Consider the following 27,783-nt stretch of genomic DNA (forward strand, 5'->3'; position numbering starts at 1 on the left):
CACGGAAGCAGGAGCACACACCTCCGCAGAAATGTTCTCGTGGCCTTGGGTTATCTTGTTACACTTACATTCTTTTGCCAAAGTTGTTGTTTTGGCATTATTGATTTAATTTGAAATTTCAGTAGTAGTACTAGATCAGGAAAGTAATATAAATGATATGCCTTCCTTGTTTTTAAATGTAAGTGCAATCTGACCATACAACAAAATTTGGAAAATAGAGAAAAGGAAATGAAAACCATTTATCCTAATACATCCATTGTTACCAGTTATCTTATGTATATTTTACCAATTTATAATCGTAGGGTACAGGTCATTTTTGTCTTTTCTTTTTTTTTTTTTTTTTGTTATATACAGTAAAATGGACTCTTTGTGGTGTATCCTTCTTAAAATCTTGACAAATGCATACCGATGTGTGCCTGCCACCACAGTTATGACAGAAAACAGTTCCATCGCTCCAAGAATTCTTCCTGCTGTCCTTTGCAGTCAACCCTGCCCCTGCCCCCAGTTCCTCAGGATCTCAGGGAGAAAGTTTTCAGTCTTTTACCATTAAGCCTCGTATCAGCTGTGGGGCTTTGTAGAGGCCTTTATCAAGTTGAGGATGTTTTCTTCTATTCTGAATTTGCTAAGAGTGTTTTTATCATGAATGGATATTGAATTTGTGTCCAGTGCTTTTACTGCATCTGTTGAGATGACCACATGGTTTCCCTTGTTTAGCCTGTTAATATAATGGATTACATTGATTCTTCAAATGTTAAACCAACTTTGCATTCCTGGGATAAATCCCAGTTTGTTGTGATGGAGTATTCTTTTTATGTATTACTGGATTCAGTTTGCTGACATTTTGTTGATAATTTTTGTGTTTGTGCATGGGGATAGTGGTCTACAGCTCACTTTTCTTATAATGGGTTTGTCTGGTTTGAGTATTAGAACAGGGCTGGCCTCATAAAGTCTGTGAGTCATGTTCCCTCTTCTATTTTCTGAAAGAGATTGTACAGAATTAGTACTAGGTCTTCATGTAGTAGAATTTACCAGTAAAACCATCTTAACCTGGAGTTTACTTTGTTGGAAGTTTTTAAACAGTGAGTTCAATTTCTTTTCTTGGATACGGTATTACTCAGGCTGTCTTTTTCTTGAATAAACGAAGGTCCATCATCTAAATTGTCAAATGTATAGGTTCACAGTTTCCCTTATTATCCTTTTAATGTCTAAGGGGGTTTGTGATGAGAGCCCTTCTTTTAGTCCTGATATTGGTAATCCTTCTTCTTTCTGTTTTTCTTGGTCATTCTAGCTAGAAGTTTATCAATTTTTTTTTTTTTTCAATCTTTTCAATCTTTTCAAAGAACCAACTTTTGGCTTAATTGACTGTTTCTTCCCCTCATTGTTTCTCTCTTAAATGTCATCAATTTCTGCCCTTCTACTTGTTTTGGACTTAATTTGCTCTTTTTCTAGTTTCTTAAGGTGGAAGCCTAGATGACTAATTTGAGACATTTGTCCTTTTTAATAAAAGATTTTCTGCCAAAAATTTTCTTCTAAACCACTGCTTTTGCTACATCTTATATGTTTTTGTATGTTTTCTCTTTCATTTGTTTCAAAATAATATTTGATATCCTGAGACTTCTCCTTTGACCCATTTGTTATTTGAAGTGTGCTGTTTGGTTTCTAAATGAGACTTCTCCTTTGACCCATTTGTTATTTGAAGTGTGCTGTTTGGTTTCTAAATATTGGGGCTTGTTAGCTATCTTTCGATATTGCTTGCTAGTTGAATTCTGTTAATGTGCTGAGACCATAACTGTGTATGTTCTCTTCTTTCACATTTGCTTAGATTTGTTTTATGGCCTAGAATATGATTTGTCTTGGCACATGTTCCATGTGTACTTGAAAAATCTGCGTGTCCTGCTGTTTGGGGTAGAGAGCGTTGTGTAAATGTCAGTTAGGCTAAGCGTGTTCATAGTATTGTTCAGGTCTTCTATATTCTCACTGACTTTCTGTCTTCTGCAATCAATATACCAAGCGAGGAGTGTTGAAGTCTCCAGCTACACTTGTGGATTTATCTGTTTCTCCTCTCAGCACCGTCAGTTTTGTTTCATATGTTTTTGAAGCTGTGTTAGGTACACACACGTAGGATTGTGATATCTGGGAGAACTGACCTCCTTATTACTACAGATATCCCTCTTTGATAATATAGCCACTCAGCTGTCTTTTGGTTAATGTTTTTTTCCATGTATGTCTTTCATATTAAAATTGGGTTTCCTGTAAGTAGCAATAGTTGGGTCTTGCTTTTTATTTTTTATTTACTTATTTTTATGTTTAGTTTTTTTGAGACAGGGTCTCACTCTGTCACTCAGGCTGGAGTGCAGTGGCATGATCATAGCTCACTGCAGCCTCAACCTCCTGGGCTCAAGCAATCCCCCACCTCAGCCTCTCAGAGAAGCTGGGACCACGGGTGTGCACCACCACACCCAGCTAATTTTTTCATTTTTTGTAGAGATGGGGTCTTGCCATGTTGCCCAGGCTGGTCTCAAACTCCTGGGTCAAGCAGTCCACCTTCCTCAGACGCCCAAAGTGCTGGGATTACAAGCATGTGCCACTGGCCCAAGGGTCTTGCTTTTTAAGTCCAGTCTTACAATGGGGTCTCTAGACCATTCACATTTAATATGATTCTTTCTCTGCCTTCTGTTAATTGAATAGTTTCTGTGATTCCATTTTATTTCACTATTGATTTATTATCTGCCACTTTTTCATTATTTTGGCTGTTGACCTAGGATTTTGCAGTATACATCGTTAATCTTGCATGAGAGGCCACCTTCAAGTAATACGATGCTGCTCTACATGTACTGTAAAGACCTTGTAACAGTAGACTCCCAATTCCTTCCTCCCGTCTTTTGTTCTGTTATTATACGTTTTACTTTTATGTATGTTATAAACACATAATACACTGCTACTAGTTTTTACCTTATACAGTTATCTTTAAGAGCAATTAAAGAGAACAGGAGATTTTATTTACCTTCATTTATTCCATTTCAGTACTCTTAACCTTTTTGTATAGGTTTCTGTCTAGCATCATATTCCTTCTGCCTGAAAAACTTCTTTTAGCATTTAGCATCGCTAGTTCTGCTAGCAATGAATTCTATCTTTTCAATTGAGAGAATTTTTATTCCTTTTTCAGTCTTGGAAGATCTTTGAGCAGAGTATAGAATTCTGGGTTAACAGTCCTTTTCATTCCATACTTTAAAGATGTCACTCCATTGTCTGTGGCCTGCCTGTTTTCTGGCTGGAAGCCAGCTGTGTTTCCTACTTTTGTTCATCTGTTAGAAATGCATCTTCCTTGCCTGTAGGCGTCCCACCCGCCAGCAGTTTGACTGTGATTAGGCTTGGGTGTGTCATGATAGCTTTTACCCCTGGCTTCAGCATTTTTCTTTCTTCTGTTTCATTCTCTCGCCTCCTTGGTAGCCCATTATACCTATATTAGACTGTTTGATGTTGTTCCACAGCTCTTGGATATTCTGTTCTGGTTTTTTTGACACCCTTTTTTCCTTTTTGTGATTTAGTTTGGATAATTTCTATTGAACTATCTTCAAGTTCACTGATTCCTTACTTGGTTTTGTGTCATCTACAGTTGAACTTTTTGAAGGCATTCTTTGTCTCTGTTACAGTGTTCCTCGTTTCTAGCAATTCCCTGGGGTTCATTCTTACAGTTCCAAAGCTCTCTGCTCAAATCACCAATCTGACCTTGCATGGCATCCACCTTGTCCATTAGTGTCTTGAACATACTAATTATAGTCCTTTTAAATTACCTATGAAATAGTTTGAACATCTGTGTCATAACTAGCTGGTTCTGTTGATTATTTGTCTCTTGGGACTATGTTGTTTTTTCCTTGCCTTCCATGTATCTCTTGTTTGTTGAAAACTGAATACCTTATGTATGATAGTAGAGACCAAGGGAAATAATTTTTTTTGCCTGGAATTTTTTGTACTTACCCCTGCTAGGGCTTTAGTGTGGGAAGTGGAATTCATTTTTCTAGCCTGGAGTTGAGCTGTGGTTGAGATTTTTTTATTGTGATGGTTACCTTCCATGTGCCATGGGCTTCAAGTTTTCCTAGCAGTCCTCATGTGTAGGGTGGAGCAGGTCTGCAGAAGGTGATTCTTAATGTCTTCTCTACCTTCAGCTCTAGGTCTTTCTTTTGTTTTGCACCTTAGAGAGGATCTGTCTTTACACTCTCACAGCTCTTCCAGCCATATTCCACTGTCACTGGTCCTTTGGTGCCTTTTCGCCTGTTTGGGAGGGAGCAGGGAGTTAGCAAGGACTCCATAGTTGTTTAAGCCTCAGCCTAGGCAGACATTCGTGTCCCTGAGTCTCAGGAGTGTGGCCTTCCCACTGCTCCTGCACCCCCGCCTAACGCCCCAGAGTGTTTTTTCTGTTCCCTTCCCCTCTATTCATTGACTTTAACCCATGCCCTAAGGTTGACAGTGGTCATTGTCTTCCCCCACCTGCACTGAGGCTTTTGTTTCGTAGAGGAGAAGGGGTCCAGGTGGGGTTGCCGATCCCTCCTACAGCAGCTGCTGTTACCCTGCCATCGGTCTACACCAGGAGGGTTATTCTTTCAGGATTCTCACTGGTCTTTTATGTGAGAACTTTAGGAGGTCCTTGGAGAAAAGCCAGTAAGAAGATGTGAAGCCCCTGACTCCACAGAGGCCCTACACTTTCTCACCAGCCTCACTGGGCCCCCACCAACTCATTCACTATTTTAGCTAAATGCTTACTGGCATCTGGCTGCCTCTGTCCCGGGTAAGGAAGGACTGTCCTTTCTCTCCCTGCATCAGCCTGTCTCTCCTTAGATTGCAGGCTGGCTGGCTGGCCCACCTCTCTCATGGATTTAAGAAGAGCCATGACCTTGTAGTTTGCCCTGCTTGAGCCAGAGATTTTTTCAGCTCTGCACCATGAATAGAAACTTCTTTCAGTAATTGCCTTTGGACTAAGTGCCATGGCTGACACCTGTGATCCCAGCTATTTGGGAGACTGAGGCAGGAGAATTACATGAACCCAGGAGTTCAAGGCCACAGCAAGTTATGACAGCACCACTGCACTCCAGCCTGGGAGACAGAGCAAAACCCATCTCTTTAAAAAAAAAAAAAAAAAAAAAAAGCTTTTGAATAATTCTCTATAGTCTAAGGAGAGCTTTTACTTGGTGGTTAGTCCTCAGGGTCTGTACCATATCCTGGTTGTGGTACACAGCAGCCAGCGGGTGTTGATACACTCACTGTAATTTAGCGGAGACATCCATCTTTCTGAAGAGCTGTAAGGCAGAGCCGATAGTGCATATAGTAACAAGGCTTGAAAAGAATTCCTGCCTTTTTCTAACAGCAGTGTGTAAATTTTTAAAATTTGTATTGGTTTCCACAAGGGCAATATAAATATATGATACGTGAGAAGAAGTGATTCATTGATTTTTCACAAGTCAATCATTTGAGTAATTTAATAGGTAATAGTTTCAGTTTTATCTTTTATAACTGTAACAGTCATATGTGTGACCTAAGTAATTTTTGTTTTAATGGAAGGTTTTCTAAGTTTCTGTTTATTTAGGTTATTAATATGCTGCTGAAAACTATTTTAGTGTGAAGTTTTCATGCATGATGTATTCAGTCTTATTTAGCTAATTTATATTGATTTTAAGGTTTATTAAACGGTTAAATGTGATACTGTGTTAATAAAATAAGCACCTTGACAGTTTCAAAACAAAAATATTAATTACTAAGTCAATGACTATTTTATTTTTCACTGATATGCAAATGAAAACATCTATAATTTTATTGTTAAGAGGAAAATAGCCTCTGCCACAGGCTTAGTTGTTTCACAGTGATACATGAACATTCTCTTTTGCAGTATAGAGGGAAATCAGAATGAGACCTAAAAGAGAAAATGCAGTCAGCCCTCTGTATCCAGGGATTCTGCATCCACAGATTCAGCCAACCACAGATTGAAAATATTAAATAAATAAAAAAAAATACAAATTTAAAAGCAATATAACAACTATTTATATGGCATTTACATTGTATTAGGTATTATAACTAATCTAGAGATGATTTAAAGTATATAGGAAGATGTACACAGCCAAAATGGAAATACTACACCATCTTATATCAGGTACTCCAGCCTCCTCAGATTTGAGTTTCCTGGAGGATCCTGGAACCAATCCTCCACAGATAATAAGAGGCCATGTTAAATAAATTTTTGTTTCATTTTTTGACTACTGCTTTTTCCACTTCATGCCCGCTGGCAAAAACATAAACAAGGCTTAATAACTAAAATCTTAAGCTTATTAGATTCCTATAGAATTAGAGTGAAAGATGCATTTTACTTGTTTAAAAAAAATTTTTTTTTCATTTTCAGGTTATGCAGGCATTTCATCATCATATGACAACTGCATTGGCATTGATCTGCTAGAAATTCTAGCAGTAGCAGTTTGTTAAGCCAAAGGTTTTTTCTTTTTTCTTTTGGAATTTAGAATTTACTCTTCTACTGTATTTTAATATTCATTGCTTTCACAGATCCAGGCCTCTTGACACTTTGGTGGCTTTGGGGTTTAATATAGTGAAATGCCATAAAAAGTAGAAGTAATCTCTGAAGATTCAGGGAGCTCTCTGCTGCAGTGCTAAGAACAGATCCTTTAGATTCGTGGGTTGTTCCCATTAGATGTGTACATTTAATATTTGGTTAAGATTAGTAAAAAGGGAGATGAAAGAATGTAAGTTAGTTCCCTTTAGAAAAAACCTGTGAGATGATGGAGCCCTCTGAATAGGGGTCATAGGTCAGTGAAACTGCTGATAAGAATGCATTAGGCAGGCATGATTTGTAGAAATTGGAAGATGAAGACTTAAAATTCAGAGTTATGGTTAGGACAGATCCAAAGATTTTAAGGTTATGATCCCTGCAGCCATCAGTTATCTTTAGGCACCCAACTATTAATAAAATGACAGTGTGATGTCATTGTCCACAAAGAATAATTCATCTTTCAAATGCCATTTCTAATTGTTAAGTGCTAATGCCTTGATTACTGTCAGAGTCATTTAAATTTTCTATAAGGTTATCAAAGGTTTCGTGACTGTTAACTCCCCGCATAACTAAAATACAGCCAACCTTAGGCCCAGATTACAGACAGGGATGCATTTACAACAGTCACTTCTGCTGTACTGTGGTTGTTGGGAGAAGGCAGGAGGAGATCTGTCTGATAAAATAAGTGGGAATTGGAGGGGAGAAATGTCTAAAGGCAGCAATGGGGATCCTGTGGAGGAGGAATGGAGCCAGGAATAAAAGAAAGGGGAATTCCTGGGGAAGGGAGCTCTGCACTGCTGGCTGCTGGCTGGCAGGCCTGAGGCAAGCCCTTGGGTGAAGGGAGAAAATTTGTGCCCCAAAGAGGTGAAAGAGTATAGCATTTGAAATTGGAAAACATGACATTTTGACCTTAATCCAAACTATTAACCCTTCTGGGGCTTAGGTTTTACATCTGTAAATTAAAAATGCTAGTCCTTGCCTATCTGAGGGGATGGGATTATTGTAAGGCTCAGATGTGGTCATGGACACTGTAAAGAGTTGTGGAATTGTTATCTGTTACCTGGTTATGTGAGCCAGGGGTCTGCACCTGGACTCATTAAAAAAAAAAAAAAAAAAATGCTAGATATGAACTGCCACGGAATTACTAGTCTTTTCCAGTAGTAACAAAAATAGAATTCACCGATCCATCATAAGGGGTAAATGTTTTCAGGACAAACTGTAAACTGAAATAGTTTTAAGGTAGAGTACTGTCTGGTACTCCTCAGCTGAGGGGCAGTCTTCACACAGAATTGCACTGACATTTTTAGAGTAAACTGAGATGCAGCAGTTCTTGTAGTTCAGGAATCCATGTTTAAACCCCAGGTAGTTCTAGCTCTAGAGATGGCAGTCCAACAGTGGCTTTAGATGTGTGTTTGGGACACAGGAAGGCGCTTTAGGCGGAGCTTGAGGAACAGAGGAAATACCGCATAGCTCCTTCTGTGTCCTCGCCCAGCTCCACTGCGTTTTCTTCATGGCTCTCCCGTCTGTCACTCTCTTGTTTACTGGTGTTTCCCCCAGTGCCTCCGCTCCCCTCCCCCAAACTCCTACCTCAATAGAATGCAAATTCCGTCAGTCTGGGGCTTCTTTTTGCCTGTTTTGTTCTCTGTCAAGAGTAATTCCTAGTACATAATAGGCATTCAAATGTCTATAAGAGGAATGAGTACTGGATTTCATTGATGTATTGAAATAAATGTGTAGAAACAGGCCTGTGAGCAATAGGTAGAAGAAGGCAGGTCTGCACCCGGCAGGAGAGGAGCACCTGCTGCTCTGCGAAGAGTGACTGGTGGGCTGTCACTGTCTGGTTTTCTGGACCTCTGAATTGTCAGTAGGCATTGCTGGTCCCTTACCTGTCTCTTTGTCTTTTTTAACCCTAGCAATAACATCGAAGATGATGCAGTTCTCAAAACCAACAAGCACATTTACTCCCAGCTTTTGAGAGCAACTGCAAATAAAACTGCGACTCTTCTGGAAAGAATCAACGTTGTCGTCCACCTGCTGGGCCAGCTTGCCGCCGGCAGTGCAGCGAGCAGCAGCACCGTTCAGTGACTGCACAGAGCCGTGTCCCAGACACGCTGTCAGTGCCTTCAACACGGAGCCGGTTTGTTCATTCGGTGCTTTGTTTCATTAAATAATAGGGAAATATCCATTTAAAACAGGTATATCAGTGGAAACACAGAGTTATTTTAAGTGACAGACAAATTACGGTTGAGTTCTGTGGCTTCTTCACTTGAAGTGCTAACATCAGAATCAAACTTAAAGCTTCCACTATTTGTTTCTTTAAGAAGCACATAGTACCTCAGTATTCACAGACTTGCTGTGATGCAGCTACACTTTCCTATTTTTGAAGTATGTCAAGCTACATGGTCTAAGATATGGTTATTTTGGATAAAATGTTACTTTGGTCAAGAGAACTTTTATCCAAATGACATTACAGGTTCAAGTGGGTTAAGGAGACTTCCTGTGCATCTACAGTGTTTCCTTTTAAATTGCCCAGGAAAAAGGTGTGTTCTTCATAAGCTTCAGTGCAGGATTTTTCAAAGACTAGCTGTTGTGCAATTGCTGTATTTAATGCATGTTCTGAAAGGATTCACTTTTGACTTTATATGACAGTCGATCAAGAGCAGGTACTACCCCTTGTTTTCATTTTAAACTTGAAACTGTGAATAAGGTAAGAAAACTATTTTGAATAAATAAACTATTTATTTAAAATGTCTTTGTATTTTTCCAATTTTCATTCTTCACATTGAGTTTTGAGTTGAACTCAGTCTAAAATTAATAAACTTTAAAAAGCAAAGCTCAAAACATTAAAAGTAAAATTCTGCTGTCCACTAAATTCTCCCTAGAATATTTTACTTATTGCTGCCGCTACATGGCTCTTGTCCAGTTACACACAAACATCCCCTGTTATTTGTAATGGCTATAGTGCACAAGGCTGTTTTTGTTCATCATTCATACTTGCAATTTCAAGGCAGTGTAACAGATGAAACAGGCTCTTTCAAGGTGAGGTGAATGTCTGGGCTCCTGTGCCTGACACCATTGTGGGTAGGTCTGCTGCCTAGGCCTGGGGCAGGCGCGCTGGAGATTCGGCCAGCTCCCTGCAGGCCCTCCACGGTGGCCAGAGGCCCCTCCCACACCAGCCAGCCCTCTGAAGGAGTTCCAGCTCTACTAGAAAATGGTTTGGAAGAACTGGTTTTAAGCCAACTTTTTACAGAGCTGTGATGTAAAAGAGACTGCTTTCTCTTTTACAGAGATTTGCAGGTGTTTTCATTGGCTGAGATTTGTTTGTTTTGAGACAGGGTCTCAGTGTGACCCAGGCTGGAGTGCAGTGGCACAATCTCGGCTCACTGCAACCTCTGCCTCCCAGGCTTAAGGGATCCTCCCACCTCAGCCTCCCAAGTAGCTGTGACTACAGGTGTGCACCACCATGCCTGGCTAATTTTTTGTAGTTTTAGTAGAGACAGCGTTTTGCCATGATTGCCCAAGCTGGTCTCGAACTCCTGAGCTCAAGGGATCCACCTGCCTCGGATCCATCCACCTCCCCACCATGCTGGGGTTACAGGTGTGAGCCATCACACCCAGCCCATTGACAGTGAATTAACATCCATCATAGCTTAGCAGAATTCTCTCCTGCCATTTGTCCACTTAGTTGTTGTTTACCTAGTTTGCATTTTTCTTGGAACAGATATGTATCAGTTTGCACAAATTAATCACTGAAACATTTAAAGTTTTGCCCGAATTCTAAATTGTAAAGCAGTTGTACAAATTCAGCAATGTTTCATTTCAAGACCAGTGTCATTCTGTTTCCCCTTGTAGCAAGTGTACACACGTAATAAAGCTGTCTTCGCCCTGCAAGATAAACGTAGACACTTCTGTGGAGTATGATCAAAGATGATATACCATCTTTTGGGTTAGTGAATTCAAAAGCATGTTCCCGCTCAGGCAGGACTGAGCTGGGGTCAGGGGCCTGAGGTGCTGATCTTTTCTCCCGCCCCCTCCTTGGCTGAAACAAGCTTTCAGTCAACAGGAGAATTTGTTCTTAAGCAAGAATAAATTCTAGTTATCTTCCTTTGTCAGAGCAATAACATGAAAGTTCCTACGGGGGGAATAAAGATCCTTATAAAATATATTTGTAATTTGCTGTTTTTAACTTAAAATTTCCTAAAGTACCCGTGTTTCCACTCTTCCTTTGGAAGAAGAATTTGGTATCTGTGGCTTGATCATGGAGGCTACTGAACCCATTTCAGTTAATTTCAGATTTTGTTCACATCATTACAAATGACATTGGGTTTTCGTTTGGGTTAAGAGTTAATAGCTATAGTATGTAAAAGTTGAAGGGATATACTCTGCCTGTCCTAGATATAACTGATACTGGAAAAATAAAATGATCCAGCTAGCTTCAAGAGTCTCCTTTTGGTAGTCTGGTCTTTAGAACCTAAGTGAACTGTCATGTAAAGTGGTAGGAGAGAACACTAAATGAATTATAGTGAACCAGCAAAGCTGTTCTGTTCAGGACCATTTGGGTTGCAGGCCTGTGTGTTCAAACAAGAGGGTGCAACTCATTTCAGAGCCCGAGACCACCACAGTGACACAGAGGAAGTGCAGAGGGCCCTGGGCTGGGAGTTGGAGATGAGGGCCCAGAGCTGCCATTGGGTTTGACTTTTGGCAGGATACAACAGATGAACTTTGGCTAATGTGACTGGAAATGTGTACAGTAGCATCCATCCTGCCACGCTGACAGAGCTGTGAAGATCAAGAGAGAAATAAACGTGAAAACCTTTTGTACACTGTCTTTAGAGAAATGTCATTCTGACAGGGACTATGGAGGGCAATCCATTTGAATCCCATGACTTTCCCATTACATCCCTCAGTAAAATCATCTCCGTGCCATCTCCTTCCTTCATAGCTTGACCCAGGGCTCTGGCCACCCTTCCAACTCCCATTAATCAGGTGGGCAAACAGTTGGGATGGGCGGAGCCCCACAGAGTAGGAAGCAGGCAAAGATCATTGGATGCTTAGTTTTTGGGTTTCTTTGTTTTTTTTAGCCTTTCTAGGTTATGAATTATGTTTTCCCTGAGCAACTGATTTTTAAATGAAGTATTTTAAAAGTTCAACTAAGGCTTTTCCCATTGGGTTTTAACTTACAGTGCCATATTTGCTTTAGCTACTGAAAATCTGGTTTTCTTTGTAAACAATATCAGAATTTTTCTCTTAGCGAAGTCCTATGACTCCATTTCCCACTTTTTCTTATTACATGTTCAGTGTGGAGATATGGACATCACAAACATCAAACCACTTCTCTGAAATCAACTTCTTAGGAAATAAGCCATTAGCAGGAAGCCAGGAATTCTGTTGTTTGTCCTTGTCATTAACTACCTTCCAGTATGCATTGCCTTTGAAAAAGAAAATGGAGTTGTATGCGTAGGAGTAATAAGCGGAATCTATATTTCTGAAAGGATGGTTTTGTGGTATTATTGCTGGAAAAACTTCAGTAATCTTCTTTGGATAAGAATTAAGTACTCGATTTCTGTTGACATCAAATGCAAATACCTGCAAAGCAAATAAGATAGACTGGCTCTTCTGAAAATCATTAATATTTTTAGGTTAATTTATAACAACGAGACAAGACTTTGTACCAAATTCTTTAGACTTGAACTTCTTAATTTTCCATCATGCTCTGCCATCGCTATTTAGATCTGAAGTGAGTACAAGTTTTTTGGGTTTTTTCTGTACCCAGTCTCACTCTTGCCCAGATGGACTGCAGTGCAGTGGTGCAATCACAGCTCACTGCAGCCTCGACCTCCCAGGCTCAAGTGATCCTCTCGTCTCAGCCTCCTAGGCAGCTGGGAGCACAGGCATGTGCCACCACACCTGGATAATTTCTGTATTTTTTGTTGAGACCGAAACATGGGTTTCACCATGTTGTCCAGACTGGTCTCAAACTCCTGGACTTGAGCGATCTGCCCACCTTGGCCTCCCAAAGTGCTGGGATTACAGGCATGTGCCACTGTGGCAGGCCAAGTACAGCTTTTAAATACAAACTTGACCATCTGACCAGTCTCTATTAGGGATGACAGAAGCATTGCTCGGCTGAAGAGCCTTCTACTCACAAGGGACTCCTTGAAGAAGTAAATTAACTTCTGTCTTCGGTCGTAAAAGGCTGTGTCTAGGGGACTTGGGATGCCAGGAAATCCTTCTGAAATCAATTTGGGATAGCTTTTTCCTTGTTCATCTTCTGTAAGGGCCTGATCCTTGTCACTGTCATATCTCCAGTATTGATTTCCTGAGAGCCAAACAAAATACGTGCATATGGTTTATTACTATTAAATCATGTGACAAAGCGGACAGTTTTAATCTAGGTCTCAGCCAATCCTGTACAATGTGTTGCCATGATTCTAGGAGAAAGCAGGGCTTTCGGCGTCTGAGTGAAGCCTCCACTCCGCGATTTCCGAGGTCTTGAATTAGTCCTACATTTAACCCAGGAAGTGCATTTTTCTTGACCATCACTGCTGCAGTTGGAATGTTGGTTGCCTTTCACAGCAAAAGGAAACCCCGCCCCATGAACGTCATCCTCCCAGCCCTCATCAAAAGCAAAAACAAAACAGCAAAAATCCTGTCTTTTTTACCTTAGTATCTTAATGTTTTTTTCTTCTTCCTTTACAGTCTAAAGATGTTCCTTTTAATGTTAGTGGCCCAAGGCTTGGAATCACTTTCCTATCCTAATCAATATAAGCCCTCTTGTTACTGAAGAAATCATGATCCTTATGATTGGATTATACCTTGAGTGTTTGAGAGTCCTCTAGTCCCCCCACCACGCCCACCTTACAAATAAGGACACTGGAGTAGAGAGCTGAAGTGACTTGTCCACATTCAGACCGCCTAGGCTGAGCCAGGAATGCAAGTCAGGACTCTCAAATTCCACTCCGGAGAGGCTGCCCACTGTCCTACGAAATGGAACTTCGCTCCATTTTGTTTCAGAGTTCGAACGCTCATTTCGTGCTCTAAATCAGTAGGAGTTTATTTTAGCCTCTTCTTGTTAGTTCCTAATCCTGAATATTTGGTATCTTGCCAACGGAATAGACTAAATCCACTCAGATAATTTGGTGTTCACAGCTCACAGAACTCCCCAAGCGGTACGTTCCTTAGCAACCAAATATTTAATACACTTGGAAAAGTTCACTATTGAGAACAATGCGACGTATGTCCAGTTAGAGATGCAGTTCACTCTAATAGGAATTTCTTTTAATCCAAATTATTCATAGCAAATTAAGATGTCTTTAAAGCTCCAAGAATAAAATACAGCTGTATTGTAGTAGTTATCCTATGATGACCTAAATCTGTAATTAAGATTCTTTGAGTGTTGCCAACATAAATTCTAGTTGGGAACTTCTTAAAACCCTGAAAGATGTGCTTCCAACTCTGAAAGACCTGAACTAAAAAAAGTCAGCTGTAAGGCAATTTCTTTATGTACTGAACTAATTCTTCCTTTGTGTGATATGAAGGAAAACTGAGACCAAATTTATATACAGGATCCTTATGGTAAAATTTGCATATAAAGTTCATTCCGTTTGGCTCTTGCCTTGTTAAGTCTTTTTGAGCAATTGAAAGCCCTATGGTTATTTACCAGGATTCAGGCAGAGGGGCTATACAACTTGTCTCTGGGTAGGACAGGGGAAGGAAAAAGCAGTGACCACAAAATCATGTTTATGATCGGACTCTGTGCTGTCTGGTTTTGCAAAGGCAGCATGCTTCGTGCACCGGGCCCAGGGTACTGGATGAGACCGGGTGTGAGTAAGGAGCAGCGGTAGTAAGAGTCCCAGACCCCCCCAGGCTCCACCACATCAGTTTCTGTCTTCCAGCAAAACACTGACCTTCCCTGTTGAGCAATCGCCATTGATGGCTCATGGCCTGCTCAGCAAAGTCCAGCCCTGGCCCTGGCATTTGAGGCCCTCTGTGGTTGGACCAACCTGCCTTTCTAGCCTGACCTCATCCCGGGTAAGTCTGTCGCCAGCTTTGATGGACCCCACTCTCACAGCTCTGCGGCTTTTTCACTCCCAGCCCCACGGCTTTGCTTCTGCTGCTTGTCTCTGACCATTTCCACACCCTCATCCACTCTTCATTCTGGGTGCCTTTTTCTGGGCATCCCAGATCCCACCCATCCTTGAGTCTAGGCCAAGACCTGATTCTTGGGGCGCCAGCACCCAATTCCAGGTGGCAGTGGTCACCTCTTCTGCTCGGTCTGCCCCTTAAAAACACTTCTGTTGCTAGATGTCCAAGGTATTTTTTTTTCCCACCAGAACCAGATTAAAACTGCAGGGCAGGGCCCTTTCTTACAGTTTTTTGGCAGCCACCTTAGTACCTAGTAGAGTTCATTCACTCATTCGGTGACTTAGTGCCGTCTTAAGAAGATCAGGGGCTGGGTGCACTGGTTCACCCCTGTAATCCCAACACTTTGAGAGGCCAAGGTGGAAAGATGGCTTGAAGCCAGGAGTTCAAGACTAGCCTGGGCAACACAGTGAGACTCCCATCTCTACAAAAATATATATATATATTTTAATTAAGCCAAGTGTAGTAGTGTGTGCCTGTGGTCCCAGCTACTCAGGAGGCTGAGGTGGGAACAGCACTTGAGCCCAGGAGGTCGAGGCTGTAGTGAGCCATGATTGTGCACTCCAGCCTGGGTAACAGTGAAACTCTGTCTCAGAAACAAACAAACAAAAAACCAGAATAGAACCTAATCCTTGTGCCCTCAGAGCTTCCAGTCTGATGGAGCAGATAAAAATTAAGCAAGTAATGACGAGAGCATTACAACAGATTCCTTGGTAGCGGCTCAAGACATTCCGTCTGAGTGCATTCATTTAACAAGGGAAATTGAACCATCCATGAAGAATCTGTACCTCGAAAAAAATAACGTTCATCTCTTTTCCATGTCCAGATGTGAACAAAGGCATCTATGTTGTATGTTGGGATTCCATGCCAGCCAGTGAGGATTTCGATAGGGTCCCCATAGCGTGTCCTATTATTTCGATTTTCATAAAGCCAGTACCAGCTGTTGCGGAAGAAATATGTGCTAAATCTCACCATCACCTCTCCATATTGGTTTCTCTCTTTGCGAATCCAGTCAAATGCAGTATCGAATGATCCCTCACAGGAGCCTTAAAAAAAAGTCACTTGTCACATGGTACAGAAACATATTTTCATGTGTGACTTGAATGAAGACAGTTGCAAAGCTGGGGCTTTCTATAAAAACACCTTAAAGTAAGACACCATGTAAGACTGAAGTGAGGCCAGGTGCAGTGGCACATGCCTGTAATCCCAGCACCTTGGGAGACCGAGGCAAGATTGGTTAGTTCAAGATCAGCCTGGGCAACATGGTGAAACCCAGTGTCTACCAAAAAAAAAAAAATATATATATATATACACACACACACACACATATATATATATACACACACAAAAAAATTAGCTGGGTATGGTGGCACGTGCCTGTGGTCCCTTGGCACAGGCTACTTGGGAGGCTGAGGTGGGAGGATTGCTTGAGCCTGAGAAGTTGAGGCTGCAATGAGCTGAGATCAGTCCACTATACTCCAGCCTGGGCAATACAGTGAGACCCTATCTTGGGGAAAAAAAAAAAAAAAAAAGGTTGAGGTGGTGAGCAGAGGGAGCTGGAGGTGCCAAGCTGCCTGCTACAGTCCTGGTTCACAGGCACATTGTGACTTCATTCTTCACAGTGTCCCAGGCCCCTCTGAGAAGCATCTCAATTTGGATGCAAAGTTATGTATGGTTGACCACCCTAAATATAGCTAGTGAATGCCTCCCTTGACGCCTTAACGGCAATTTGACTTCATTAGCGGGAAGAAGTTTGATTCTGGGCTCATGTAAGAGTAAGGTTTCCACTGGGGCAAGTCCGTGTGTCCTGCCTGTTATTGTCTCCAAAGACACACAGTGCTGAGAACGGGGGGATGTGAGAACAGAAATGGGCTGGTCTCTGTTAGGGACTTTTTTTTTTCAAGACAGAGTCTCCCTCTGTCACCTAGGCTGGAGTGCAGTGGTGCAATCTTGGCTCACTGCAACCTCTACCTCATGAGTTAAAGCAATTCTCCTGCTTCAGCCTCCTAAGTAGCTGGGATAACAGGCGTGTGCCACCGCGTCCGGCTAAGTTTTGTATTTATGGTAGAGACAGGGTTTCAGCATGTTGGCCAGGCTGGTCTCGAACTTTTGACATCAAGGATCCGCCCACCTTGGCCTCCCAAAGTGCTGGGATTACAGGCGTGAACCACTGTGCCCAGCCTAGGGACCTCTGAATGGAAAAGAGGAGGACAGCTTTATTCCCTTGGGCCACTAACCACTTTAATCAACCACTAGAACGTTTGGCCTAAACGATTTTAAATAGAGATTAGAGCTTATCCTGGCCAGGCTAAACTCAGTTTCTTTGGGATTGCAGTAAACTCCCAGGGCTTCCAGTGTGTGCGTCTCTGGTGGGATGCCATAGCATGGGTGGGGAGGCCTGCTTGTGTTGAGAAAAACACTGCGTTCACTGTCCTCCCTGGAAGTGCATGTGGCATGTGGAAGACAGGACACAGGAGGGACTGGCTGTCAACTGGGCAGAACCACTTTTAACTGAGAGAATGGCATCAGGGAGCTAGAGGACGGCTACCCTTGGGTGACATGAGTTGTACAACGTTGTGCTCTTGGACCCAGGTTCCCGGTGAGGAGTGAGCGGGGTCCTCCGCGAGCTCAGGGATGCCCTCCCCAGCAGTCTTACCATACAGCTTTTGAATTGCTTTCCTGTCCGACCAGTCCAACTCGAAGGCAGGTTCCTGGGGAATGTAATTTGGTTGCATTATGGATCCCGTCCTGTAGGTGTGAGGCAAGCCCAGGACATGGCCAATTTCATGGACGGCCACCTAGAAGGGGACACACACCATGGGCGCTAGGTGAAGCCTGGGCGATGGATCCCTGCGTAACAGACGCAGGCCTGTGTTTCGAGAGGAGCGGTGCTTGTGAAGAGGGGAGCACCAGTGGAACTGGGGAGCCGTCATCAGACACAGATTTACCTCCTCAGAGGATGCAGACGCTACATGGGAAAAGCTTGGACTTTTTGGACGTCGGCCCATGAGCACTGCTGGTGTCTTATCAACACGAGCGGCTCAGGACCACTGACCTTGAGAAGGCTGATGCCCATGTCACTGGTGGGAGGCGTGAAGTGCTCGTCGTCGTCGAAGTGAATGTCACCTAGGCGCCAGGCGTGTGCAAACTCCTGCCCGCTCCCATCGAAGGCCCGTGGACAGCCCAGATGCCGGCCTGGCGAGGGGGAGAAGGTCCAGGTGCAGGATGAGTGCCCCACATACAGACTCCTCACCTAGGGGGTCCCCAGCCTCCAGGAGCCGGCAGCAGAGGCAGACAGAGCGACAGCTCCTGGATTAAGTCCTCAATGTGAGGAGGGTGGGAGACGGTTTGTTTATAAACCGTGTTTACTGTCAGAGACAGAGACCAGCAGGCACCAAATGCCTGGGAGCAGAGCAGAGGGGGCCTGGGAAGATGGCAAAAAGGCCTCACCCGGACAAGATCAGGGCCGGATCCTCGCCTCTGCGGAGGTCATGAAATACTGGAAGCCGGGTCCCTTAAAATTTGTCTTTTTCAGCCCACCGTGTCCCTGTACTTCTCACCCTGGGACATTAACCCAGTGAGACCAGAAGACAGCCCTGTGCACCCCTGGGTCACCGATGGGGCTGAAAAGCGGCTCGTCTGCTTGCTGCTTGTCTCTGACCACTTCCACGCCCCATCCACTCTCCATTCTGGGTGCCTTTTTCTGGGCATCCCAGATCCCAGCCATCCTTGAGTCTAGACCAAGACCTGATTCCTGGGGGCGCCAGCACCCAATTCCAGGTGGCAGTGGTCACCTCTTCTGCTCGGTCTGCCCCTTAACACTTCTGTTGCTAGATGTCCAAGGTATTTTGTCCCGCATTTGTCCGTTTGTACGGGGGAGGTGGTGGCACCTGTGCCTGACCCCGCCCTGTCCCGAGGCCCGGCTGCTGCTCCCTAGGAAGCTGGAGGCACAGGCAGGGAGCCGAGTGGGACGTTGAGGAGCAGCCCGGGCAGCAGCCTGCGCCCAGGGCCGGCCGTAGTGTCCCCATAGGCCACACCGGGTTCTCTGCGGGGTGACCACGATTCTGACAAGAGGACGCTGACCGGAGGCTTCTGCCTGTTGACAGGTGCGCCTGGGACAGGCCGGGAGGGCTTATCCCCCTATTCTGCAGGTGGCCGAGGCGGGGGTAGGTGCGCCAGGATCCCCAAGGGGCTGGGGCAGGAAGGCCAGGAGCCCGGGGCGCTCTTACCTCTCCCAAAGCCCAGCTTGATGTCGACCGCGGCCCCAGGGGCGGCCAGGTCCTCGCGGAAATCCAGCGGCGTCACCTCGCTCCACATCCTGAAGGCCAGCGCCACGATGCGCCGCTGCTCGGCCGCGGACAGCTGGCTGCTCAGGGCCTCGCCCAGCAGCCTCCAGCTCAGCGTCCTCTTGGAGAAGGCCCGGGCGGCCCCGCCGTCGGGGGAGCCCCGGGGCTGCCAACCCCGCCGGGACACGGACAGCGGCGCCCGCGGGGAGCGCCTGGAGCGGGCTCTGGGGGGCGGGCCGGGGGGCGAAGACGCGGCGACGGGGGGCGGTAGGCGCGTGTCGGGGACCCCGCAGCGCGGCCGGTTCATGGCTGCCAGGGTGGCCGCGTCCAGCTCCCCACTGGCCGGCAGCGCGTTCGCCCGCTGGAACCTGCGCACCGCCGCGGCCAGGGCGGCGCCCTCGGGGGTCTCCGGCGGCCCCTCGGAACTGGGACCCCAGGCCGCCCGCAGCCCCGACCAGCCGTATCTGGACAGGAACCGCTGGGGGGAGAAAGGCACCCTCATCTGGGCCGCCTCGGTCCGGGCCCTCCCGGGCTGCCCTGCCCCAGAGTCTAGAGAGACAGAGACATGGGGAGAGACACAGAGACAGAGAGACAAAGAGACAGAAGCAGAGAGACAGCCAGGGAGAGACAGACGGAGATAGCAATAGAAATAGACCGGGAGGGAGATACAGAGAGAGCAGCAGTGAGGGACAGAGACAGGAGACAGGGAGCGAGTCCTGGGCGCCGTCCTGAGTGCGGGCCCTGGATGGGCACCAGGCTGAGTCAGAGGCGCCCCAGGGCCCGAGGAGCAGGAGACCTGGGCAGCGGGGTGGGCGAGTGCCGGGAGGAGGTAAGAGGTCGGCGCAGTGGGGAAGGAAGACGGCTCCCCGAGGCCATGCGGGGCGGGTCGTGGGGGGCAGGTGGGGGTGCCAAGGAAGGCCGGGCGTGGCCACACCGCAGAGAAGGCCAGGGTGAGGCATGTCCTGAGAGCTGGGAATTCGAACTGAGGGGCTTGGCAGTGGTTGGGTTTGAGGACCCGGGGGCTTCCTCATGGCCGCACAGAGGGAGGTCAGTCGGCGGCCTCCGTGGTGCTGAGGGCCTGGCTACAGGGCGGCTCTCCTGTTCTCTGCCCTGGCCTCTGGGGCACCATGGGAGCTGGGGATTGGACTTGACCCTGAGCATCAGCTCCTGGCCTATGGTGACCACAGGACCACGTGCCAGGGCAGGTCAAGGGACCTCATGGGTCCACTCCCTGTCCCCAACCACGACTCTCTGGAGGAGGGGATCGGCTGCATCAGACCTCTGGGTGTTTCACCACAGACTCAGGTGAGGTCCACGGATGCCACCCCAGACAGCTCTCTTAGGATCCTCACTATTGCGGTGTTGGGGAACCTTGCAGGGCTGTCCCCTTCTCTACATCCAGAGACTGGCATGGTGAGCAGCCACAGAAAACCTTCCGACAGTGCCTTGGCCACTACAGTATCACATGCTTGCCTTTGGAAAGGCACTTGGCATTTCAGTCTGTTGTCTGTGCATGGACATTTCTCTCTCACTAGGGCTGACCTGTGGGGTTGTGGAATCAGGTTAACATTGGATTCATGGTTGTTCAATAGGAGCCACAGGAGCCACTCCTCCCTCCCAGCCCAGCCTGCGTGGCCCTTCTCTGCCTCGGCACAGTCGCCATCCTGGCCTGTGCCTGTGCGTGCGTGTGCACGTGCCTGTGCCTGTGAGAGCATGTGCATGTGCCTGTGTGCACGTGCGTGTGCCTGGGGGTGTTGCTATTCTTCCAGCTTCCTCCTACCTGAGCAGCGTGGAGGTCGGCAATGGGCTTGGCCTGGCGCAGTGGGGATGGCTCCAGGTCCGAGCGGTCCCGGCTGTGGAAGAGGCTCTCAGGCTGGGTGGACCAGGGAGCAGCCAGCCAGCAGAGCAGCAGTGTCGGACGGAAGATGGAGGCGGCGAGCATTGGCCTGGTCTGAACCCTTGCCCTCCCTGCCTGCTTCGTCCCCGTCCCCGTCACCTCTCCTTAAGGAGCAGAACCTAGGGTGGCTTTTATAAGCTGCCCAGGAGGGAGCACCCAGGTTTCCAAGCATTTCTCACCCAGCCCTGAAGTGTGCCCACTAGGAGGCCACGTGGCAGGCCATGGGCGTGCTGCCTTTGAAGACCCCAGGCTCACCTTTCTTGTTGGCGTGAGAACTCCTCTCAGCCTCCGGAGTTTGCCACCTCCCCGGGTAATGACATCCTACAGTTGCCAGTGCCTGTGGATTCCATTTCTATGGAGATGTACTGTGGGCAAGTTTGCCGCTAAATGAGCTGTGGAATTAACAGAGGCACGAGACTGCACCCCTAACAACGTGCCTCTCAGATCTGAGCCTGAGTTTAAAAACGCTGACCGTTAGTTTGCTTACAGTTTGGGTCGCTTTTTTTTTCTTGGCGAACTGGGGTTTGGAGAGTTTTAGTTTGTTACTCAGACTTTTTTTGTGTAGCTTTTCTTCTTTTTGTTTCACTTTATATAAAGGAGATCTTCTCAGTAGACAGTATAAATTGTAAAAGTACTGAGAATGACGAAGAAATTCTGTGATTATGGTGGTGACATTTCAGTGAACATTCTTGCAGATACATATGCGCAGGTGCCTAGAAAAGTATTTGTGTGTGTCTCTCATTTTACATGAACTCTAGTCTCTATTCCTTTCAAGTCAGCACAATGTTACAAGCACTTTTCTGTTTCTGAATGTAAGTGTTTATCGTTCTAGTTAATGACTGCACAGTGCCCCATTCTGTGGGTAGAGATCCGTATATGAGGATAAACTACAATCACCTTGGCCCGCTCACTTTCCCCTCATGGAGAAGCCTCAAGTTTCTCTGGGATCCTGAAGACAGAACCTTCCCTGAACTGGGCTTTTATTTGAGCAGACGTCCTCCAGAGAGCACAGACTGACTGGGCCACAGCTGTCCATGGGAATATGGAGAATCATAGAAATATGGAGAGGCCAGGTGCAGTGGCTCAGACTCATAATCCCAGTGTTATGGGAGGCTGAGGCAGAAGGACTGAGACCAGGGGTTTGAGACCAGCCAGGGCAACACAGTGAGACCTCATTTCTACCAAAAAATGTTTAAAAATTAGCTCGGCATGGGCCGGACGTGGTGGCTCACACCTATAATCCCAACACTTTAGGAAGCCAAGGGGGTGGATTGCTTGAATCCAGGAGTTCAAGACCAGCAAGAGTTCAAGACCAGCCTGGGCAACATGGTGAAACCCCATCTCTACTAAAAATACAAAAATTAGCCAGGTGTGGTGGCGTGCGTGCCGACAGTTCCAGCTACATGGGGGAGCTGAGGCTGGAGGATCACTTGAGCCCAGGAGGCTGAGGCTGAAATGAGTCGAGATCATGCCACTGCACAACAACTTGGATGACAGAATGAGACCCTGTTTCAAAAGGGGGGAAAAATGGATAGAGTGAGGTGTGCCACTTGCAGGCCTGAACTCTAAGACCACCCTCGTATTCTCTGTGATTTCTTCCCTCAACTCCTGACCAGATGCAGAGCATCCCGCAGAAGTGGCTTGGATCCCTGAACCCCCTTGTGGAAGGCCACCCGCAAACCCTTGACTGCTCTGTGACAGGAGCAAGAAACAACTTTATTGCTTGGAGCCTAAGATTTGGGGTTGGTGGGTGCAGCAGTTAGACAACCCTAATACAGGCCACTAAACGCTTAGTCTGTCCCCAGAAGGACCCGTAACATGTTCCTCGTTCCCTAAGACGTGTCTCCAGTAGAGACTACGGCTTGCCCTTCTCTCTCTGGTGAAGGCTGCACAGGTCAAGGAGCAGGATGGGTGTTTCCGTCCCTGATGGCCGCCTCCACTCAGGGAAGCGCCCTGCTCCTGTGAGCCTCATGACAGTTTTCTGGGTCACCTCCAGCCTTCCTAGTGGCTGTTCTCTCCCCAAGATGCCTTCGTCCCTTTTCTTGCAGAGTTCTCCTATATTCCAGGTCCTTCCGTTGTCCTGAGTGACCCTGGCATCCCTGTGAATGACTGGTGCGTTGCTTTGACCTACCCCCCCATGACTGTGATCTGAAGATTCTCACCTCCACTCCACTCGAGTCACCCATGGCCTGGCCTGGCCCAGCCCTGGCACCCCCTGGACTGCTGCACCTCTGATCCTACAGGCATAGGCAGCCCTTGAAGCCCACCGCTGGCTCTCCTTGTAGCTTCTCACCCTCTTGTCCCTACCACATGGTCCTCTGAGTCCCAACTGCACCGAGGGTCCTGAGGGTCCTTCTGCCTCACCCACCTATCTTGGATCCTTGGTTTTTACTCTGTCCAGCTCAGATCCCAAAGATGCCGACCAAGCCCTTGCCTGAGAGCCTCCCACCACCCCTGCACTGGGGCCGTGCCCTGGGCGGATCTGGCTTTCTGTCTCCTCCATCATGCTGAGCACACATTTGCTCATCTATTTCCTTTAAACTCATGACTACGCCCCTTCTCTGTGGGCTCCTGCGCTGCACAGCAGCCTCCTCATCTCCCACTTCCTTGAGTATTTCCTGTTCCTCCTCTCTTCTTGGTGGGTCACACAGATGCCTGCAGGGGCTGACCCTCAGGGGCAGGGGAAGGGCACGGGAAGGGCAGGGGAAAGGCAGAGTATGGGGAGGCAAAAGTAAGTAGAGGTTCAGGTTTGCTGCAGGAATTTCTACCCCAGTATCCAGAGAGCTTGCAGGAAATGAATTAAAGTTCTTTAGGCACTGTGATTTTGCAGATGAAAACTTAGAATTTTATGTCAAAGGTCTCCAAGAAGAGCAGGTGTGCACAGGCCTGTGTGGGGCTATCCGTTAGTTATTCATTCAGTCATCATGTAGCAAATACTTATTACTGTCCTACAGACAGGGAATACAGAAATGAACATGATGGATTCATTCCCTACTGTATTAGTCAGGGTTCTCTAGAGGGTCAGAACGAATAGGGTAGATACATTAAGTAGTGTTAACTCACACAGTCACAAAGTCCCACAGTAGGCCGTCTGCAAGCTGAGGAGCAAGGAAGCCAGTCTTAGTCCCATAGCTGAAGAACTTGGAGTCTGATGTTCAAGGGCAGGAAGCATCCATCATGGGAGAAAGATGGAGGCTGGGAGGCTAAGCCAGTCTAGTCTTTTCACAATTTTCTGCCTGCTTTATATTTTTGGAGCTGATTAGATGGTGCCACCCAGATGAAGGGTGGGTCTGCCTGTCCCAGCCCACTGACCCAAATGTTAATCTCCTTTGGCAACACCCTCACAGACACACCCAGGATCAATACTTTGGATCCTCCAATCCAATCAAGTGGACACTCAGTATTAACCATCACACCTACCCTCATGGAATGTAGATTCTAAGTAGGGAAGACAGACAATAAGCAAAAAAGAAATGAAAAATTCCAATAATGACAGGTGCTAGGAATAGAGTTAGGGAAAGTGAGTGTCTATGGGGAAGAGTGAATATTCAGGTGAGCAAGAAAGACCTCTTGTGCAGATGAAATCTGGGCAACAGCAGAAAGATCAGAGGGACTCAGTCACATGTAACTGGGGGTTTGAGATTCGGGAGTGGCATACATTTTAGGCCAGGAAAGGACAAGTGCACAGGCCCTGAGGCTGGGACCGGCTGGGCAAAGCTACAATAGTAGGGAAGAAAGAACAGCCTGGCTGGACGTGACTGGGAGGAGTGAGCTGGCAGGGGAGGATGGAGAGGAGCAGGTGAAGGTCAGATGCGAAAGGACCCATAGGGCAAATGAGGAGTCTGGGTTCACTGTAAGTTCAGCTGGAACATTTTGAATGGACAATGCCAGGAGAGGCTACTTTTTGAAGAACCTCTGTGCAGTTCTGAGGTTGGTGTAGGCTGTGTCTCCTGGGGTGAAACCCTCTGGCCATTGTCAACTCCTCTGTGTTTTTCTGACTGTGCCACACCCTAGGACACTTTCCTGGGCTCTAGGACACCGGGCTTCCCGGGGAAGGCACAGTCCTGAGCTGTGACCTCGGAGATCCATTCCTCATTGGGCCCACACCCAACGCTGCAGGGGGAAAGGCGGGACCTGGGATGCTGGAAAGGGGTACTCAGGAGGAGCTTGGGCACCCACCACGATCCCTGTTCTGCTTGAAGCCTGGCAGTTCTGTCCATTCCACCAGCTCTGGTCAAAGACGGTGCTTCTGAAAGTCAAATCTGAAAACTTGCATGACAGCTCTCCCCAGTGGGGGTAAGATGATTCCCCTTAGGGATTACTGTGGCTTAAATGTTCATGTCCCCTCCACAATTCATGTTGAAACTTAATCCCAGTGCAACTGTATTAAGAGGTGGGGCCTTGAGGAGGTGATTGAATCATAAGGCTCTACCCTCCTGCCCTTAGAAGCCAGGCTTCAGAGTGCGTTCAGCCCTTTGCCCTTCTGCCATATGAGGACGCAGTGTTCAAGGCACCATCTGGCAACAGAAACCGGGCCCTTGTCAGACACCAAGTCTTGCTCTTGGACTTCCCAGCCTCCAGAACTGTGAAAAAAATTGTTTATTATTTATAAATGACCCAGTCTCAGGTATTTTGGTATAGCATCACAAATGGACTAAGACAGGGATCATAGGCTTGAGGGCTTCATTACTGAAGGGTCTTGTTCCCTAAAGTTATTATTCTTTAAGAAACTTTATGGTGTGGTGACCTCATGCAGCTTGGGTGCTTGACTTGGGGAAGTATGTTCACCATGTGGATGTTTGCTCTTCTTTCGGAGGATTCTTCTCTCCCATTATTACTAAGCTTTGGAATGTACTGGCTGCTCAAGGCTGAGAATGTTTGATTAAACAAATTGCTCATTCCAGGTTAACTGGATTTCAAGGAAATCAATTGGATTTAGGAGGGAAAACGTCAGAGGAAGACACGTGACCTACAAGAAAGACAACATGATGGACAGGGGCTCCTGCACAAACTGGTTCCTGCTCTGTGCAGGCCACTTCCCATTTCTGAGACTGGGCAAGGGTTTGGCTTGGAGCTTTTAGAATCTCTTTTAAGCCATGAGATGCATAACCTAATTGTCAGTGGAATAATTGAAATTTTTTTCCTCTAAAACATTCATCATTTATAAAATGGCTTTTTTTTTTCTTTTTTGAGATAGGGTCTCACTTTGTTACCCAGGCTGAAGTGCAGTGGCACAGCCACAGCTCAACTGCAGCTGTGACCTCTCTGGCTCAAGTGATCTTCCCACCTCAGCCTCCTGCAAGTAGCTGGGACTACAGGTGTGAGCCACCATGCCCAGCTAATTTTTGTATGTTTTTGTAGATAGATGGTTTTGCCACGTTGTCCAGGCTGGTCTTGAACTCCTGGACTCAAGCAATCTGCCCACCTCAGCCTCCCCAAGTGTTGGGATTACAGGCACGAGCCACTGCACCCAGCCTGGATTTGCATATTCTTAGTACATTTGGACAATAATATTTGGAAACAGTCGTTCCCACAGGAGATCTTTGAGCCTTATGTTCAGCAAGGGGTCAGTTCTGACTCTGAAAGTGAGCAGAGCTCGGGGGCCCAGGTTCTGGGAAGTGATGCCATTGGCACCAGGGCAGGCCTGTTGTCGTTTCCAGCTGCATAGTGCACCTGTGAGAGGGACAGACTCTTCCCAGTGTCTGTCCTGATTCCCTTCTGTCCAGACTGCGTTTTGGTCCCTTTTCATCCACAAATAAACCCTTTTCCCCATCTCTGGGCTGTGTAGGACCCTCGGCCTCCCTCGGGAGATCTCCTTGTGTTTTATACACACGAGGGTCTGCGTTTGGGGCTTGTTCCTCCCCACAAAGGATGCACGTGGAGGCTGCTCAGCAGTTGCAGGAGGGAGGCCCCCTTTACTACCCGCCTGCACTTCTCTGCCAAGGCACACCCAGGCCTCCTGGCCTCCGGATGAGAATGATGCTCTTTGTTGCTGGTGATATCCCTCAGAAAGCTTCCAACTGGTTCTGCTCTGAGAGTGGGGCGCTCTGATGAGGAGATGCCCTCAGTCTGCTGGTCAAACCCAGCTCTTCTCAGGGCAGCTGCCAGGGCAACAGCAACGACACCAGCGGAGAAGCTGAAATTTCCCAAGCACGGTGGTAAATTCTGTACGTCAGTGTGACTGGGCCAAGGGACAGCCACAGACCTGGTAAAACACTGTTCCTGGGTGTGTCTGTGAGGGTGTTCCGCGAGAGATGAGCATTTAAATCAGTAAGGAAGAGCCAACCTCACCAGCGGGCAGGTGTCATCCAGTCCACTGAGGGCTCGAGGAGAATGAAAAGGCCGAGCAAGGGTAAATCCTCCTACTTTCTGAGCTGGGACATTCATCTTCTCTGCCCCTTGAATCCTGTCCATCCAGGTTCCCGGGCCCTCAGACCCCAGGACTTACAGAAGCGGTGCCTTCTCCCCAGGCCTTCTTCAGACGCAGACTGGGAATCATGCCACCAGCTCCCTGGCTCTCAGCCTCCAGGCTCAGGCTGAACTGCAAGCACCGGCTTTCCTGGGTCTCCAGCTTGCAGCCCACAGATGCTGGCCTCCTCGGCCTCCAGAATTATGTGAGCCAATTCCCCTAAGTGCCCTCAGTCTCTCTGTCTGTCTCTCTCTCTCCATCTATCGTACTGGTTCCGTTTCTCTGGAGAACCGTAAAACACCGAGAGAGAGAACCCCAGAAGCAGACCAGACTCAGAGGGAGGAGGAAGCGGTCTGGCCTGGCTCAGAGATGGGATCTGGCTGGTTACGTGGGACTCCTTTCCGCCCCTGGAAATGCAATTTTTACAGGACTTGGGGGTGTTTGGGTGAGAGGTGAGGAAAAAGTTACCAACTCCCCAGGTCCAGAAATTGAGTGACAC

At 46.8% G+C, this 27,783-nt stretch overlaps 3 protein-coding genes across 30 annotated transcripts in view; 1 reads left to right on the forward strand and 2 right to left on the reverse strand.

The window, feature by feature from the left end:
- Nucleotides 1–9,300, forward strand: part of EDRF1 (erythroid differentiation regulatory factor 1) — a 45,902-nt gene extending 36,602 nt beyond the window's left edge. For all 7 annotated transcript variants that reach the window (XR_012418260.1, XR_012418262.1, XM_074003055.1 and 4 more), the window contains one exon: nt 8,464–9,300. Coding sequence is in view for 5 of the 7 variants with exons in the window: in XM_074003055.1 (XP_073859156.1) it covers nt 8,464–8,635 (172 nt within the window). In the remaining 2 variants the exon portion in view is untranslated. The remainder of the gene's footprint in view (nt 1–8,463) is intronic.
- Nucleotides 9,301–11,631: 2,331 nt separating this feature from the next.
- On the reverse strand, nt 11,632–21,053 carry MMP21 (matrix metallopeptidase 21). Its single transcript, XM_045361729.3, has 7 exons — nt 20,759–21,053; nt 18,922–19,456; nt 17,748–17,887; nt 17,349–17,490; nt 15,481–15,738; nt 12,697–12,869; nt 11,632–12,136 (listed from the first exon to the last, which is right to left on the reverse strand). Exons 1-7 carry the CDS (start codon nt 20,918–20,920, stop codon nt 11,837–11,839), a joined length of 1,710 nt encoding a protein of 569 aa, XP_045217664.2. The 5' UTR covers nt 20,921–21,053; the 3' UTR covers nt 11,632–11,836.
- A 785-nt stretch (nt 21,054–21,838) lies between these two features.
- Nucleotides 21,839–27,783, reverse strand: part of UROS (uroporphyrinogen III synthase) — a 51,448-nt gene continuing 45,503 nt past the window's right edge. For 12 of the 22 annotated variants that reach the window (XR_012418273.1, XR_012418271.1, XR_012418286.1 and 9 more), the window contains one exon: nt 23,698–25,458. The gene's annotated coding sequence lies outside the window, so the exon portion shown is untranslated. Of the gene's footprint in view, nt 22,382–23,697; nt 27,692–27,783 lie in introns of those variants that run through there. The other 10 variants (XR_012418278.1, XR_012418274.1, XR_012418272.1 and 7 more) reach the window with 3 other exon arrangements.

Source organism: Macaca fascicularis, chromosome 9 (genome assembly GCF_037993035.2).
Source record: "Macaca fascicularis isolate 582-1 chromosome 9, T2T-MFA8v1.1".
NCBI lineage: Eukaryota > Metazoa > Chordata > Mammalia > Primates > Cercopithecidae > Macaca > Macaca fascicularis.

Excerpts from the sequence above, each read along its gene's own strand:
- MMP21 (XM_045361729.3), bottom strand. The coding sequence starts at position 20,920 with ATGCTCGCCGCCTCCATCTTCCGTCCGACACTGCTGCTCTGCTGGCTG. Across the intron at positions 17,888-18,921 it reads CAAGCTGGGCTTTGGGAGAG|GCCGGCATCTGGGCTGTCCA; the intron begins GTAAGAGCGCCC and ends CCCCCTCGCCAG. Across the intron at positions 12,137-12,696 it reads ACTTCTTCAAGGAGTCCCTT|GTATTTGCATTTGATGTCAA; the intron begins GTGAGTAGAAGG and ends TTTGCTTTGCAG.